The sequence below is a fragment of the Periplaneta americana genome, chromosome 10 (genome assembly GCF_040183065.1).
Source record: "Periplaneta americana isolate PAMFEO1 chromosome 10, P.americana_PAMFEO1_priV1, whole genome shotgun sequence".
Lineage (NCBI taxonomy): Eukaryota > Metazoa > Arthropoda > Insecta > Blattodea > Blattidae > Periplaneta > Periplaneta americana.
The window spans coordinates 37,080,641-37,096,179 of NC_091126.1; the positions used below are offsets into that span (position 1 = coordinate 37,080,641).

The 15,539-nt window shown below is 36.3% G+C and overlaps 1 protein-coding gene across 2 annotated transcripts in view; it reads left to right on the top strand.

Moving 5' to 3' along the window:
- Positions 1-15,539, top strand: part of LOC138707601 (cell adhesion molecule Dscam1-like) — a 386,068-nt gene that overhangs the window by 333,845 nt on the left and 36,684 nt on the right. For both annotated transcript variants that reach the window (XM_069837239.1, XM_069837240.1), the window contains 3 exons: positions 7,797-7,975; positions 11,308-11,457; positions 14,610-14,765. In XM_069837239.1, the coding sequence (XP_069693340.1) occupies positions 7,797-7,975; positions 11,308-11,457; positions 14,610-14,765 (485 nt within the window). The remainder of the gene's footprint in view (positions 1-7,796; positions 7,976-11,307; positions 11,458-14,609; positions 14,766-15,539) is intronic.

Genomic DNA, 15,539 nt, shown 5'->3' on the forward strand with positions numbered 1-15,539 from the left:
TTGTTGATTTTCCGATAACCTAAATATACATCAGGATACGCAGAGATGAAGTGAGGAAAGACTTCTGGGTACCAATGCAAGATGTGAACTGAAGGAATTAACATGCTGAAGCTCCAGCTTTGGTGTGACAGTGTAAGTTTTGTTCCTTTGTTCAAGAAGCTAATACTTTATTTGAAAATTAAATGCAGGTACACCTTGAACAGTTATAGTATGTACCATTTAAAAGTACAATTAAAAGAAATGGTTAGGAGCTCAAGTGCCTTGTCTGATTTTTAATACTGTTATTATAATTTATGTATAACATTATTCAGTAACTTGCAGTTTATTTTCTAGCACTTAAATTCCAGTCAATCATAATATTGCAATCTATTGTATACGTCACAACATACTGCTTTAACTGTTTAACCGCCATAACTTGCTATTAATGGAGAGCTTTCGCACCCTCTTGGTCCGCTAAATGGTTAACTATGTTGACATCATTGATGAGAGTCAATCAGAGCCATTCACGTCACGTTATTTCAGTAGCAGATCTGCTATCTCTGGACAGAGAACATGGACGCAAACGAAGTTTACCATAGGCCTAACTCAGTGTTGAAACATGGGATCTCGTTTGAGATTAACCATTGTGGATGATATTAATCTACTTAGAACGGCTCAAGATGGATAAATTACTCAATGAGAAGTACAAGAAAGCTAAAGAAAGAATTTTTCATTGAGATTTCAACAGACAAAATATTGAGTCGCGAGTACTCTACCAAGCGAGAATGCTCCTTTGTTTAACTCACAGTAACTCGGAAAACAGTAAAGATTTTTAGTAGAGACCACTTTGAAAAGTAATTTCCATTCTTCCTCAACATTTTTCTCACTTTGACAACCCATCTAATGTGAAAAACAAAGTTTACCGCTTATCTACTTTAGAAAGTGTAAATGTCTGTTCTGAATAAATCACATCGAAATTAATATTTTTTCTTACTTTTCAGAATATATTTTCATTTCGAATATTTTTCTATGCCTTCCTTAGACTTGAGCTATCAATTATGGGGAGGTTGTAAGCTGATTTGGATCAAAATTAACATTTTTTGGTTTTTAGCTGAACTAATAAATAAAAAAAAATTCGGTAGGTTAAGGAAGATCACAACTACAGGTGTGCAAATTTTCATAGATGTAGATTGAATAGTTTCTGAGATAAGTGTACCTGAAGTTGCTAATTTTAACACGGCGGGGATAGGGCTTAAAACCTCCCCTTAAAAAAATTACAGCTCGATTGATTGACTAGCATAGGAGCTACGTCATGATAAATTTTAAAGCAGCGGGAAAAATTGTATAATAATACTTTCCGAAATTTTACTAACATTAACATACGTTACTAAATACGTCATTACTGATGTCAACATAGCGTTAATGTTTAGCTTACGGTGAGGGTGCGAAAACTCTCTAATATGACATTATTGTTGCTGCCACTGCTATTACTTCTGCTACTGCTACTACTTGAGCTGTTATTCCTATCTCCTCCATTAGTATTGCTACTATTGTTGGTACCACCACCGCAACCACCACCACTACCACCACCACCACCACCACCACCACTACCACCATTACTACCACTCTACCACTACCATTACCATTATTATTACCAAAGCTCGGAACTTGGGGACTTGTGTCTTTGCACGTGGTTAAACGACCGGACTTCAATGTCAACAAACTCCCGCTTCCCGTACGGAGGTACTGTCAGGTCTGCTAGAAAAGTGGTTACTGGCTGGAACAACATATTGATAGTATTATGGTAGGTCAAAACACGTAATTTTATAGCATGTATAATAAAAATAAACATGAGCAATATATCAAATTTACTGTTCTGCTCTGTATATTTTATTACAGTGTATGACTACGAACATTCGAAGATTTTCGAACCCATAACTTCTTCGCCTGTTAGTTAAACATGATTTGAAACGAGAAAAACTTATTTCCACGTCACATGAAATGATGGGAGCAAACTTAAAATAAATGTTTTAACTGTCACTGTTTTTTGTTCGATTTTCAGCAGTTGCTAGCTGATCTCATATCTGAGAAAGATAAGCATATCCCAAATTTTTCTCGAAAATAGTTTTCAATTTGTGTGTCACTACTAGGGCAGGTCCCTCTACGACTTGATTCGTGGCTATGGACAAATTTTCCACCGATTTAAGGGACTGCAATGTCTTTCAATGAATGCCGTTTCCAGCCTTTAGTTTGTGTGTGGCACAACTTACAAGATATAAGCTCTCCATTCGAAGAAAATAATGTATCTCCTCCGAATTCCTCCACGAAATTCTGTACCTAAAATTTAAAAAATGTATTTTCAAACTTCTATAATACTCATTCGAATAACACTTATTTTCTAATTCCTCTAACAGACCGTTTATTTGTAATTCTCTGATTGTCATTGGCTTCAACATTACACAGTTTCCTCGTCCGTAGATGTACATAGACTGTCCTTGAGCGCTTACAGCGTGAGCTTTGTGTACGTTGTACCTGTAACCTTACCATGCATACGACACACAAGTCCCCAAGTTCCGAGCTTTGATTATTACTAGATTGTTCTACAAATCTTGTCTTCCTTCGTGAGCTTCGCAGTTACTATCTGGCTGTTGGATTCCAGGTTTGTGGGTTGAAAATTGGCTGAGGGTTGTAGATTTTAAAGGATAATAGTCTTAGCATGGCTTCCTGAGCGTAAAGCTGGTAGGTCCATGTCATAGATTTATGGCACATAAATCACTGTCCCTGATAGAGGACTCCAGGAAAGTGTCTGCCATTTCTCGCCCATGTTGAATATCAACACTGATTATCCTCTGCAGTTGAAAGAATAATTAAATTAAATACTATCATTCTACAGATGATCTTAATGTTGTCCCAGATATCTTCACTGGTTTTATATCCAAGTTTTCATATCAATTCGAGTTCATATATTCTAAATTACAATATATACAGGATGTTTAAAAAATAAGAGAACAAATCTTCAAGATTGGATTGTTATACAAAATGATTCACGAGAAGTTACTGCCACTTACGGAGCATATACCCGAAGATATTTTTGGCAAAGAATGTCATATAAACGTGGGTCCTATTCTCAATATTTTCAGACTTACACTAATTTGAAGTTGTTAAAAAATACCTTTTTTCTTTAGTTTTAAGGCTAAAAGAGTATTACAATTAGAGAATGAATTATTCAGAAGTATAATTTATTTAATTGGCTAGTATTCTCAAGCTAAAAATGTGTTAATTCCATAGTTGCTTTGTACAGAATTTTTTTTTTCAATTTTTAACTACAAAATTAAATTTTTCTTACGCATTTATCACAATAATTGTTACAAATCACGTCATTCTTGTAAAATCTTTAAGACTGTACATTAGGATGCAAAATTGAACTGTAAAGAATCAAGTTGCTAGAAGTCGTGTGATCTGTAGCAATTTTTATGGTAAGTGTGTAAGAATAATGTAATTGTTGGTTAAAAACTGGGAACAAAAAATTCTTTACAAAGCAACTAAGGAATTCACATTTTTAGCTTCAAAATACTAGCCAATTAAAGAAAGTATACTTCTGAATAGTTCATTCTCTATTTGTAACATTCTTTTACCCTTAAAACTAAAGAAAAAAGTATTTTTTAACAACTTCAGATTATTGTAACTCTGTAAATAATGAGAATAGGACACATGTTTCATATGACAATTTTTGCTCAGAATGTCTGCAGAAATAAGCTCCATAAGTGGCGGTAACTCCTCGTGAATTACCCTGTATATAGAGAAGAGAAATAAGAGAACAAATTTTCAAGATAGAGAAGAGGAATTTGTTACAGGAATATGGGTTCAGAAATACTAATTTTTTTTTGTTACGGTTTTTATAACACAATCTCTACAAATCAAACTACAAGAAGTGTTCAATATATGAGTCTTCTGCCTCAGTAAAGGCCTCAGCTCATCTTATTAAGCTCTGAACATGCTCCCAAATTCCTGGCATGGTGCATATCATCTGAGAAGCTACTGCAGTTTGGTTACAAAAAGTTTTCTGCACCATTCACTGCAGACAATAGGAACAAAGATTTTGCATAACCACCCAGAAAGAAGTCAAAAGAAGTCACATCGCGTGAGCAATGATGCCAAGTAATCAGTCCACTTCTACTTATCCACCTACCAGGAAACATTTAATTGAAGTGCTTATGAGTAATAAAATTAAAATATATATGGTAGAGCCATCATCCAAGAAGTGCAGCTGTCGACACTCTCAGTGGTACATCGTCTAAGACAGTGTTTCTCAAACTTTTTTGAAGTGGGGACCACTTTATTTTAGTCAGAACAGTTCCGCGGACCACCTTACTCTTGTTCCCTTCAAAAGCAAATTTAATCATTTTTGTAGCATATTTTAATACCAGTATACTTATATTTTAAAATAGAATTAATTAATTAATGAAATTAAATTAAATTAATAGAAGAAAATTCATTTTTGTTTCTTTAATAATTCAAGGCTATTAGAGTTTGGATAATCTTTAACTTATTAACTAAAAATAAAACAAATGTTTGTACTCAAATTAATGAGATGGATGAGCCTGCCGATTCTTGCACAGTTGTTCTATATTTGGACTATGGTGGTAAGCTTAAGTCGGAGATCATCACATACATCGAGTCGATTTCGGTAGCCTACTTGATGAAAATCCTTTCTCATACAAATACGTAGAAACAAACTGATTTATAATCTCTAAAGCACCATTGTACAGTTCACTGTATTCTCTTTTCACTTGTGATGAGGTCCAGAAATTAACCATATCTTCCACTTGGAATTTCATTTTAAGTCTGTTCTCATTCGATAGTTCAACTGTTCTCTTTCACTCAATGAAAATTTGTCAGTTTCAATATCACAAAGAAAGTGATCAGGAACCCATGAAAATTCGTCATATTTACTTGGAAAATAAGTTTCAAATTGTGACCTCAGAGTTGTATTATTGGTGTACGATGTACAGTACGTGACCATTTCAATGTGCAGACTTGGTAGTCGACAAAACTGTTAAGAAAGTCATAATATATGAAACGTTTCGGTCCTCTGTTATGAATTCGGGTGGTCCCTGGCTGGGTTACAGGCACGGCGCCAGATGTGCAGGGAAAAGATGGCGAGAAATACCACATCATAGTGCTTTAAATCCCTCTTTTGTTGTTGAGAGTAGAGCGGGAAGTCGATAGATGGAGAGGGTAATAAATTTCATAAAATATCAGTACTGGGAGGAAAAGTGAAAGACGATTGCCATGTGTCATTTCCAAACTCTGGGATTTTCAGCTGTAGAGTGATACGCAATTCGTTTGAATTTTATTTTTCTTCTGCCTTTTTTGAAGGATCACAAGGGCAGATCTCGAGGACCACAGGTGGTCTGCGGACCATAGTTGGAGAAACGCTGGTTTAAGAAATCAGCCAATTCATTTTGCAAGAAAGCTTAGTAGTTCTGCCTTGTACACCTGTTGGGAAGTTTTTGGGGTCCCAACAAGCAGTCATTAACAATGTCGGCCCAGATGCTGACGCATAACCTTGGTTGATGGTGAGAGTGAAAAGCCGAAAGAGGAGTTTAGTCTGTCCATGTATGCTGGTTATGAAAATTCTGGATTTCATCTCTTGTGAAAGTTGTTTCATCTGTGAAGAGACCAAGAGATGGGAAGTTAGGATCAGTACCACACTGCTGTAAGAACCACTAGCACAACATTACTCATGTAGGATACTCTTGTGTTAAGATCTGTACACGCTGCAGATGACACAGATACAGCTGTTGTTCGTGCAACACTCTCCAGACAGTGGCATCCCTTCTCTTCCTGTACTGACTGCAATATTCTGATCCATGTTTTCCAGAATCTCGTCTTCTACTTCGTACTTCTTGGCTTTCCTCTTTTGCCAGATGAAGGTGCGAAACTATCAATGGATTCTTCAGTTTTTTCTACCCAGATTCTACGTATTGGTTATCATTCCTGATATAAATGACGAGTTTCCAAAGCAATCCTTTCAGCCAAGTCATAAAAGAAATTCTTTGTCAGTAGTTTTCATTAGAGTACATTATCTCAACACACACTCATACTCCAGTAACAACGAAAAAACTTCAAAGACAATGACTTCAATATGATGATCTATGCTTTGAAGACGAAAAATCACTTGCGGGAATTCAGTTTAACATCATATAGCATAGATATTTGATTACAAATTTGAACACATTTTGAATCAGTCTCGTATTTAATTACAGCAAATAATGCATACCGGCGTGACTCAGTCGGTTAAGGTGCTTGCCTGCTGGTGTGAAGTTGCGCTCAGGCGCGGGTTCGATCCCCGCTTGGGCTGATTACTTGGTTGGGTTTTTTCCGAGGTTTTCCCCAACCGTAAGGTGAATGCCAGGTAATCTATGGTGAATCCTCGGCCTCATCTCGCCAAATACCATCTCGCTATTACCAGTCTCATCGACGCTAAATAACCTAGTAGTTGATACAGCGTTGTTAAATAACCAACTAAAAAAATTACTCTATGATATGTCCCCTGAGTTAGCTCTGTGGGAATGTGTCTGCCTCCAGACTAGCCAGCTCGGGTTTGATTCCAGGCGAGGTCAGAGATTTTCGTGTAAAATTTTTACCTTGGGTGGTGGTGCACAATTTCTAATCATTAGATTGTGCACGAATATGCCTGGATTAAATCTCTCCGCAGTGCATATGAAGAGGAAGCATATGTCACTGTTGATATTGATTCATCCATCGGACAGGGACATTAAGCCTGGCAGCCCCCTTGGTGCTATTTTACAGGAGTAGGTTACATGCTGTCACTGGGTTCTCCCCTTCTCCCGTCATCATCATCCTAATCCTAACCCATTCCCTACACTACACTTACGCGAACACTTACACATACTCTCACCCTAGTGCACGATATAATTCTCCACAGATACACATCATGCATAGTTTGACCTTCCGAAGTGGTCTGCAACTTAAAATGGGTTACAATTCTGCCACCTATCTGCAATGTGCGGAACCCAAATCGCTCGAGTGGTGTGGGTAGGCATTGGATACACACAATGATATTGGAGAGCCTATTAACTCAGAAAATATTCATTTCTGGACCTATGTTCATATAACCTTATATTATTACTTATAAGGAATTCTTTCCTGAACCTGTGGAGTAACGGTCAGCGTGTCTGGCCGCGAAACCAGGTGGCCCGGGTTCGATTCCCGGTCGGGGCAAGTTACCTGGTTGAGGTTTTTTCCGGAGTTTTCCCTCAACCCAATACGAGCAAATGTTGGGTAACTTTCGGTGCTGGACCCCGGACTCATTTCACCGGCATTATCACCTTCATTTCATTCAGACGCTAAATAACCTAGATGTTGATACAGCGTCGTAAAATAACCCAATAAAATAAAAAAAGTAAAATTCTTTCCTGAAGTTTTTCCTTTGTTTCTGAAACACCCTATATATTAAAAAAAAAGAATAATTTTGAAAAATAAAAAATTGAATTATTCGTATAAAATATATCGGTAGCTTTGTTAATTTTTATGTTGCTAGATATGGTGGTAAAGTAAAATATTGGATTTTAAATTTGATCATGCTGAGAATGGGAAGATATGGGAGTAGCAGGAGGAGAAGTAAAGCTGATATAAATAAACAGTTTCATTTGGCACTATGTGTAACATAAACATTGCTTATTTGTAATTTAATTCCGTGCAATGTGTAAATATCATGTTGTAGGTATTTCATTTCTCTATGATTCAATATTTTATAAACCTATATTCATGAACAAATGTTTCAATTTCAGATCAGGACGGCCCAGTGGCTACAATTTTACTACAGTGAAAGCACAGCCTAGTGGCTCTGGACTAGCAGTTTTAACAGATCTTAAAAAGTATCGTAAATATGGTGTAGTAGTTCAAGCTTTCAATGAAAAAGGACCAGGACCCATGTCTGCAGAGATTGTTGCTCAAACATTAGAAGATGGTGAGTGTAATGAGTTGCTTTCTTTTCCAAGTATAACTTAAACTATACCTGTAAAGGTAAAAAGGTAAAGGTATCCCCGTAACATGCCATGAAGGCACTTGGGGGGCATGGAGGTAGAGCCCCATGCTTTCCATGACCTCGGCACTAGAATGAGGTGGTGTGGTCAGCACCACGCTCTGACCGCCTTTTACCCCCGGGAAAGACCCGGTACTCAATTTTATAGGAGGCTGAGTGAACCTCAGGGCCGTTCTGAAAGTTTGGCAACGAGAAAAAATCCTGTCACCACCTGGGATCGAACCCCGGACCTTCCAGTCCGTAGCCAGCTGCTCTACCGACTGAGCTACCCGGCCGCACATGAAAAATATATTGGAATTGCAGACAATGAATATCTTTCAAAATATGCGAAAATTAAGATACATAATTATTGTAAATTATATTTCGTTAAGCAAGCTGTTCAGTAGAGGATATACTTGATATCAATATTTTGCATACTACTGTTATAAAACCCTGAAAATATGTTCAATGATTTCAACAATTGAAAAGTTAAGGCATAATATTCACATTTGAGCTTGCAAATTTTCATCCAATTAAATAATGTGCACAGCCTTAAGGGGAGAGGACGGTATTTTTTTAAACTTTTTTCCTATTTTGTGTAAAATATTAATTTTATTATGTAGAGAGCTCATACCTGTAGTAACTCAACCAAAAATAAATATTTTGAAAAAAAAAAAAATTATTTGGGGGCCCAGATTTGAAAAAAATTATACTCAATGCAGGATTTTACTAAAATCGTTATATCTAAACCATTTTTAGAAGTAGATTCATCCCGTTTTTTGCAATGTGCTTGCAAAAGCATGCTCTACAAACTGTCTGTAGCAGAATTTTGATATTAGTCCGTACATTTGTAAAATAAACAATTAAAATTTAATAACACTTCTCTGAATTCCTTTCTTGCACACAAACGGACGTAGTTTTAAAATGAAATCAATTAACAACATTATGTTACAGAGAAAAGTTACCTGATAGTCTAAAGAATGTGTGTTCTAAACTTCATGCAGTATCTTTAATAGTTCAGAAATTATATCCATTTTTATTTGGCAATGTAGCAAAAAAATGAAGTTACCATAAACCGATAAAAGGGGGCGAGTGATTTAAAAATCCATAGCGCAGGAAGCTTAAAAATGGCGTCTCAACATCCGATAAGGGCACAAATACCCACGAAATGTTATGCAATGCATTCCACACATATCACAGAGCATTTTAAAGACTTTTTTTTTTTTTGAAAATTTACTCATTTTTCACCAAAAAAATACCATCCTCTCCCCTTAACTTTATAAGTTACAATATGTTGTTCTATAGCAAATGAATTTAAAAAAACAGGCAACTAAAAACAGCTTTTTTCCGTTTGTAAAAATAAATGTGAACACAACTACATATGTTCTTGTAATTAACACTTCAAACTTAGAAATGATACTTGAAATGCACAAATTAACTGGTAATTCTCCACTAATTGACATGATGTTACCTGTTAGTGTTTGGAAGCTAATTAAGAAATATTTTCAAAATACTTTCATTTCTTATTACACTCTTTATTGAAATTGTGTTACATAAGCTTTAATGAACGTTCCAAAACTTCAATAATGCATAGAAAAAGAAAACAGATTAAAATAATCACATGAATTGGTGTCTTAAGATGTCCGTAACTTTGCATGGTTGTAGAGGGAATTTTTCAAGGGATGGGTAGTGCAAAGGTGTACTTAACGAGTTGCTGGTGCGTATTTTATATACCGCAGTTCAGGAAAGGATAGCTTTTTGGTATCCTTATTTCAGAAGTCTGGAAACTTCCATACCGAGAAGTTGCATTGGGTTAGAGAGAAAAGAGATTTGCATTGTTCCTAGACAGAAATTTAACATCTGAAGTTAAGAGACTTATCACTACATGTCCCGTTAAATATAACAACATTTGAAGATGAATTATCTCTGACAGCAGCAAGGGTTGGAATGCATTTGAACTTCTAAAACGTTTTACCATTCGTTCACCCTTTGTCAGATTTACCTACAGACAAGGCTTAATTTCCGTGGGGAAGAGCTGGGAATGGCATTCTTCCACTTGTGTAGAGCGTTTCCCCACTTTGAGCTTACATGTAAGTCTTTTTGACAGTGCTGTATAAATAGTTGGTTCCCCCCCCCCCCCCGGTAGTGGGCTCATCCTGTCCTTTAAGGCTTCAGGCAAAATTTGTCAGCCACTTACTGCCCACATTGAATTTTGATGCTGAATATCTTGTCAACTGAAAGAATCGTTAAATTAAATACTACTACTGCTATTATGATAAATGCATATCAGATAAGAGAGTTGCTTCTACATTGATAGTCTTTCCCCATACCAGTTTACTAGAAAATACTGCCAAAACAGTGCCACAGTAACAATTGTTATTAGAGGAGAAAAATTCACCCGGTGCCGGAGATCGAAACCGGATCCTTGGTTCTACGTGCCAAGTGCTCTAACCACTGAGCTACACCGAAATTCAATCCACAGCACCAGGTCGAATCCGTTTCCTTTAGTGTTTTTCCCTTTATGGCCTTACTCCATGTTTGACATATATGTTGACATATTATGTTAAGTCAAGTGCCATTATACAAGGAGCACACTCAACTGAGTGACTTGGTGGCCGGGATTTCACAGTATATGCACTGTTGGACGAAGAATCTCTTCTAATAACAATTGTTACCATAATAGATAAATTCTGTAGGACCAAAAAATTAATCTTTATGTAGTGCCACAGTAGTTGGCCAATTGGCACAGGTTATTCATAATTTGCAAATCAAATATTAGACCCTAGTGGATCAGTTACAGTCTCCAGCCAACGCTTCATAGGACGTCCCAAATTTGTGACCTCGTGGAGCATAGGACAGGGTCTCTTTAGTCATTTTGCTTGGAGGCATCCATTCGACATAGTCAAATAGAATATTTTAGTGTCTGCATATTCAAAAATTTTCATGTAAACTTGAATCTTTACCTAAAATGAACCATTTGATAATTTACAAAATCCATTGCTTTATTTCAAATGTTAAATTCAACAGAGCTTGCAACAGTATATGGGTAGATGAAAGTATACACTATATTTAACCACTGAAAACTATGTTCTGTCTCAGTCTGAAGCAACATTTTGCATCCATTGTTGCAATAATTCCAGTGTCACACTCTTTCTACTTGACCATGGTTAATTGTTATTAGTCTGAAAATAACTTTATTTAATCGAATAATGAAGTCTTAGTTGTTCTGCAATGGAATACACTCTTGACGTTTTTGTTTACGAAGTTTGTTGTTTCAGTACCCACAGCGCCTCCACTGGATATCAAATGCGAAGCTAGAAGTGCCCAGAGCATTGCTCTCAGCTGGCAGCCACCTCCTCCGCTCTTCCAGAATGGACGTATTCAGGGTTATAAAGTCTACTACGAAAATGTCGATGAATGGCCTCCAGGTACTTACAATTAAAGAGATTCACAGTATATACAGTATATCCATACTTAAATATATTCAGTGAAATGTAAAAGACCTAGAAACTCCAATTTTTGTGTTGAAGATCTTAAAAACAGTAATAGAATACATAATGATACTCTATGAAATTGATTTGTATAATATTATCTAAATATGTTAACAATATAAGAATGACTTTCCGACTTACAAATTTGGAACATGTACAGAGACATTATTATGACGTGAGGCGGAAAAATGGCGGATTACTGGCGGCTACTCCCTGCGCAGTCTGTGATGTGCAGGCTGTTAGAGGTGCGGCATAGTAGATTCTCAGTCACCATATGGCATTCGCTGTAGTCACAAGTTGTGTTACAAAAGTTTTGATTCTTCAAGTGTACAAAGTTAGTGTATAAAATTTAATGATTATTGTGTATTTAGGTAATGCCTACCAACAAATTCTCATCGCGCGAACGTGTGTGCAATTAATGGACATCACATTATTGGGCTTTTTTTTTTTTGAGGATACAATTAAGAGTGAAAGTTAGCTCCAGTTAATTGTCGACCCTTTATTTGACGAACTTACGTATGCGAAATGATTGTCAGTTTATTTCCAAGAAGATTCCGCCACTGCTCATACAGTTGCCATGTCAATGAGGGAATTATGACGTACTTTTGGTACGAGACTAATAAGTAATAATTTGTGGGCTCCACGAAGCCCAGATCTAATATCCTGTGATTTTTATTTATAAGGAACACTAAAGGTAAGGTTTATAGGAAAAATCCGCATTCTATAGATGAACTAAAGGACTATATATGAGAAGAAATCGAGGGTATATGATGTGGAACTTCAGAGTGTTGTTCATTCGTTTATCAGAAGATGTCAGTGGTGTGTGGCAGCAAATGGGGCCATTTTCAGCAATGACTGAGCATGGTAAGTCCAAATTATTGAACATTTATTGTTAGTAGGCTGTTATATATTGTAGAAGTGCCAGAGAAATGGTTATGTGCTAGCCAGAAATCACGCTAGCAGTGGACCACAAATCACCCACCGTTTTCTCGCCTCACATCATAATAATGTCTCTGTAGTTGTGACTTAGAACTCGAATCAATACCATTCAGTGTTTTAACATAATTCATAAGTACAAATTCACGAATATTTGACTCTTTAAATTGAGAGCTATAAAAAAGGAATTTGTACTTTAAGAAAATAATAATTCCACATCAAATTATTTTCTTCACCAATGCTTGGGATGATTATGAATTGTGGACAAATGTTGGAATATTGACAGAGGAATGGGAGTACTTCGTGAAACCTGCAATGTCAACTTCTTTCCTTGCGAAATTTTCCACTTGGATTTACCAAAATTTAAACTTAGAACTCTGGGATGAAAAACTGAGGCTCTGATACTGTTCATGTGAATGATTATGTTGCAGGGGCATCGAAACGGAGAAAATCACGTGACAGTTACTTAATGGGAACTTTTCTTTAATTTATTTTAAACAGTTGTATAATATTACGTATACGTCCAATTTCGAACAGCAAATATTTTCAGCAGGGGCGGTTATTCAGGTGAAGTAGGTGAAATGCGACTTCACCTATTTACGCGTAAAACACAATTTTATCTCGTACTAATAATTAATTCTAGTTATTACCGGTACCATATTTATAAAATAAAAAAAAGTTTTATTGTCAGTTGTTATGAATAGTGTTCAGTTGTATAAATAGTACCTGTAACCGTCCGCTGAATAGAATAATGTCAACTGTTATGAGCGCCGAACGGTGTCTATTGGAACTTATAATACTGTAAAGGTGAAATTATTTGGGCTCCCATTCTCATACAGCACTTGGTTTCCATGGTAACGTGACGTCACGCACTAAAGAAAGATTGTATGAGTGAAGTGCGTTTTTGAGTCTTTCATTTACGGAGAACTGTCAGACTTGTTGTAGGAGGAGTAACCAGTTTGCAGATCTAACGGTAGAGAAGGGTTGCAGCTGGTCTCCAAGGCTGGAGGCTATTGTTTAAGGGCTGCGAAATTTTAGAGTATGTACTACCTGACTCGAGAATACTATCCTCATTCCTTGTGTCAAAGCAGCCACTCCTGCAGTGGTAAATTAGCTAGCTCTATGTTATTGTATCAGAAATACACCCAACATACATTCGCAAAGTTTAAAAGTTGTTTTCCGCAGTGTGTATTATTTCTTACCATGAGCTTTCCAGTTTTGTTCCAGCTCTTGTATTTGAAAGTTTAACACGCGCGTAAATGTACACATGTAGTTTAATACTGTGTACGTATATATTAACTTATTATTTAATATATTTAGAGTATATTAGTGATAAGTATATATAGTGTATTAATCCTACATCATAGTGCATTTTATGCAAATACTTAGGTACCAGTACATAGAAAATATTGATAAATGAGTGCGAAATATGTATCCCGAAAATGACACGGTTTTTTATTTATTAGAAATGCCATTTTGTAGACTTAAATATGAGGATAAGAAAGATGTTTTAAATTCTGGACGACCTACAGTTCCATTTGTTCTTTGTTTTGAAAAGTGCTAAGAAAATAGAGAAATTGTATAAAATAACTTTAAAAAAATTTTTCGATGAAAGAATATTTTCTGTTTGAAGAGATTAAAAATTTCACTCGGAATGCTATATCACAGGAGAGATTTTCCTCATTAGCCCCATAGCTTTGCATAGAGATATACTATCCACCCTCAGTTAAAGTCAGACATTTTATGAAGACATCGACAGGTTTACTGCTTTAAAAGATAGGAGGATTGACTTGGTATGCAAGAAATTGAGTGAGTCCTGAAATAAATTAATTTTTCTGTTTGCATGTGTTCTAGAACTATTAAAACTGCACGCAGTTTACGAATAGTAGGCCTACTCATTATATTGGTAAAACTGTTTATGCATTTGTGTATGTGAATAACACTTCACCTATTTTTTTTACGGCGAGACGCTACTGGTTTTCAGGCAATAACTAATACAGATTATACACATACCTTTACAGAGGAGCCAGCGGAAACAGATGGGGGAAACTCGGACGGACAGTAGTTCGTCTCGTGGTGCATCTAAATTATGTGTATGTAATGTCATGAAATTATTGTGTTTGTCATTGAAGTATTACTCTTATTACTCTCAGGTCATATTGAGGCTGATACAAAAGTTAAATCTGATACAAGCACTGAGCTTCATGGTCTGCAGAAGCATGCGAATTACAGTATACAAGTCTGGGCTTACACTCACGTTGGAGATGGTGTTAAAAGCAACCCCATATACTGCATAACAGATGAAGCAGGTAAGATATAATTAAACATTGCTAACAAATACCATGGTTGGCGAGTTGGTATAGTGCTGGCCTTCTATGCCCAAGGTTGCGGGTTCGATCCCAGGCCAGGTCGATGGCATTTAAGTGTGCTTAAATGCGACAGGCTCGTGTCAGTAGATTTACTGGCATGTAAAAGAACTCCTGCGGGACAAAATTCCGGCACATCCGGCGATGCTGATATAACATCTGCAGTTGCGAGCGTCATTAAATAAAACATAACATAACATAGCTAACAAATACCAAAAATATACTATTGTTCCTTCGTGTGATTTACCATATTTGCAAAGTCCAGAAATTCAAACCTGTCGAGAAGCATTGGATTTCGATCCTTGATCAGTCATTCTACAGTCGAAATGACTGTGGACGTCCACCTTTTTAAATATGTGACTATTCTGTTATAACAAGAAACCACATCTATTTGTATTCATTTCTTTTATTTTCGAGGAGAGAGGGTGGTGCATCTTTCAAGTTACATTAAGTCCGTTGTTCACTGAACTGCAGGAAATTATAGAGGTGATCATTCTTTCTTGTGCATACTTTCAAACTGTGGCTGCTATATTACTGAGCGTAAAATAAACAGAACTTTGGATAAGGAAAATCCTTCAGAGTAAAAAAAAAAAAATAATTTTATAAAATTGTAAGGAAGCTAGAACAATAAATCAAGGAGTAAAGCAAGGCTGCTCAATGTCACCCACCTTATTTAATATTTATACATAAATAACATTACCAAAATTGGGAAGATGA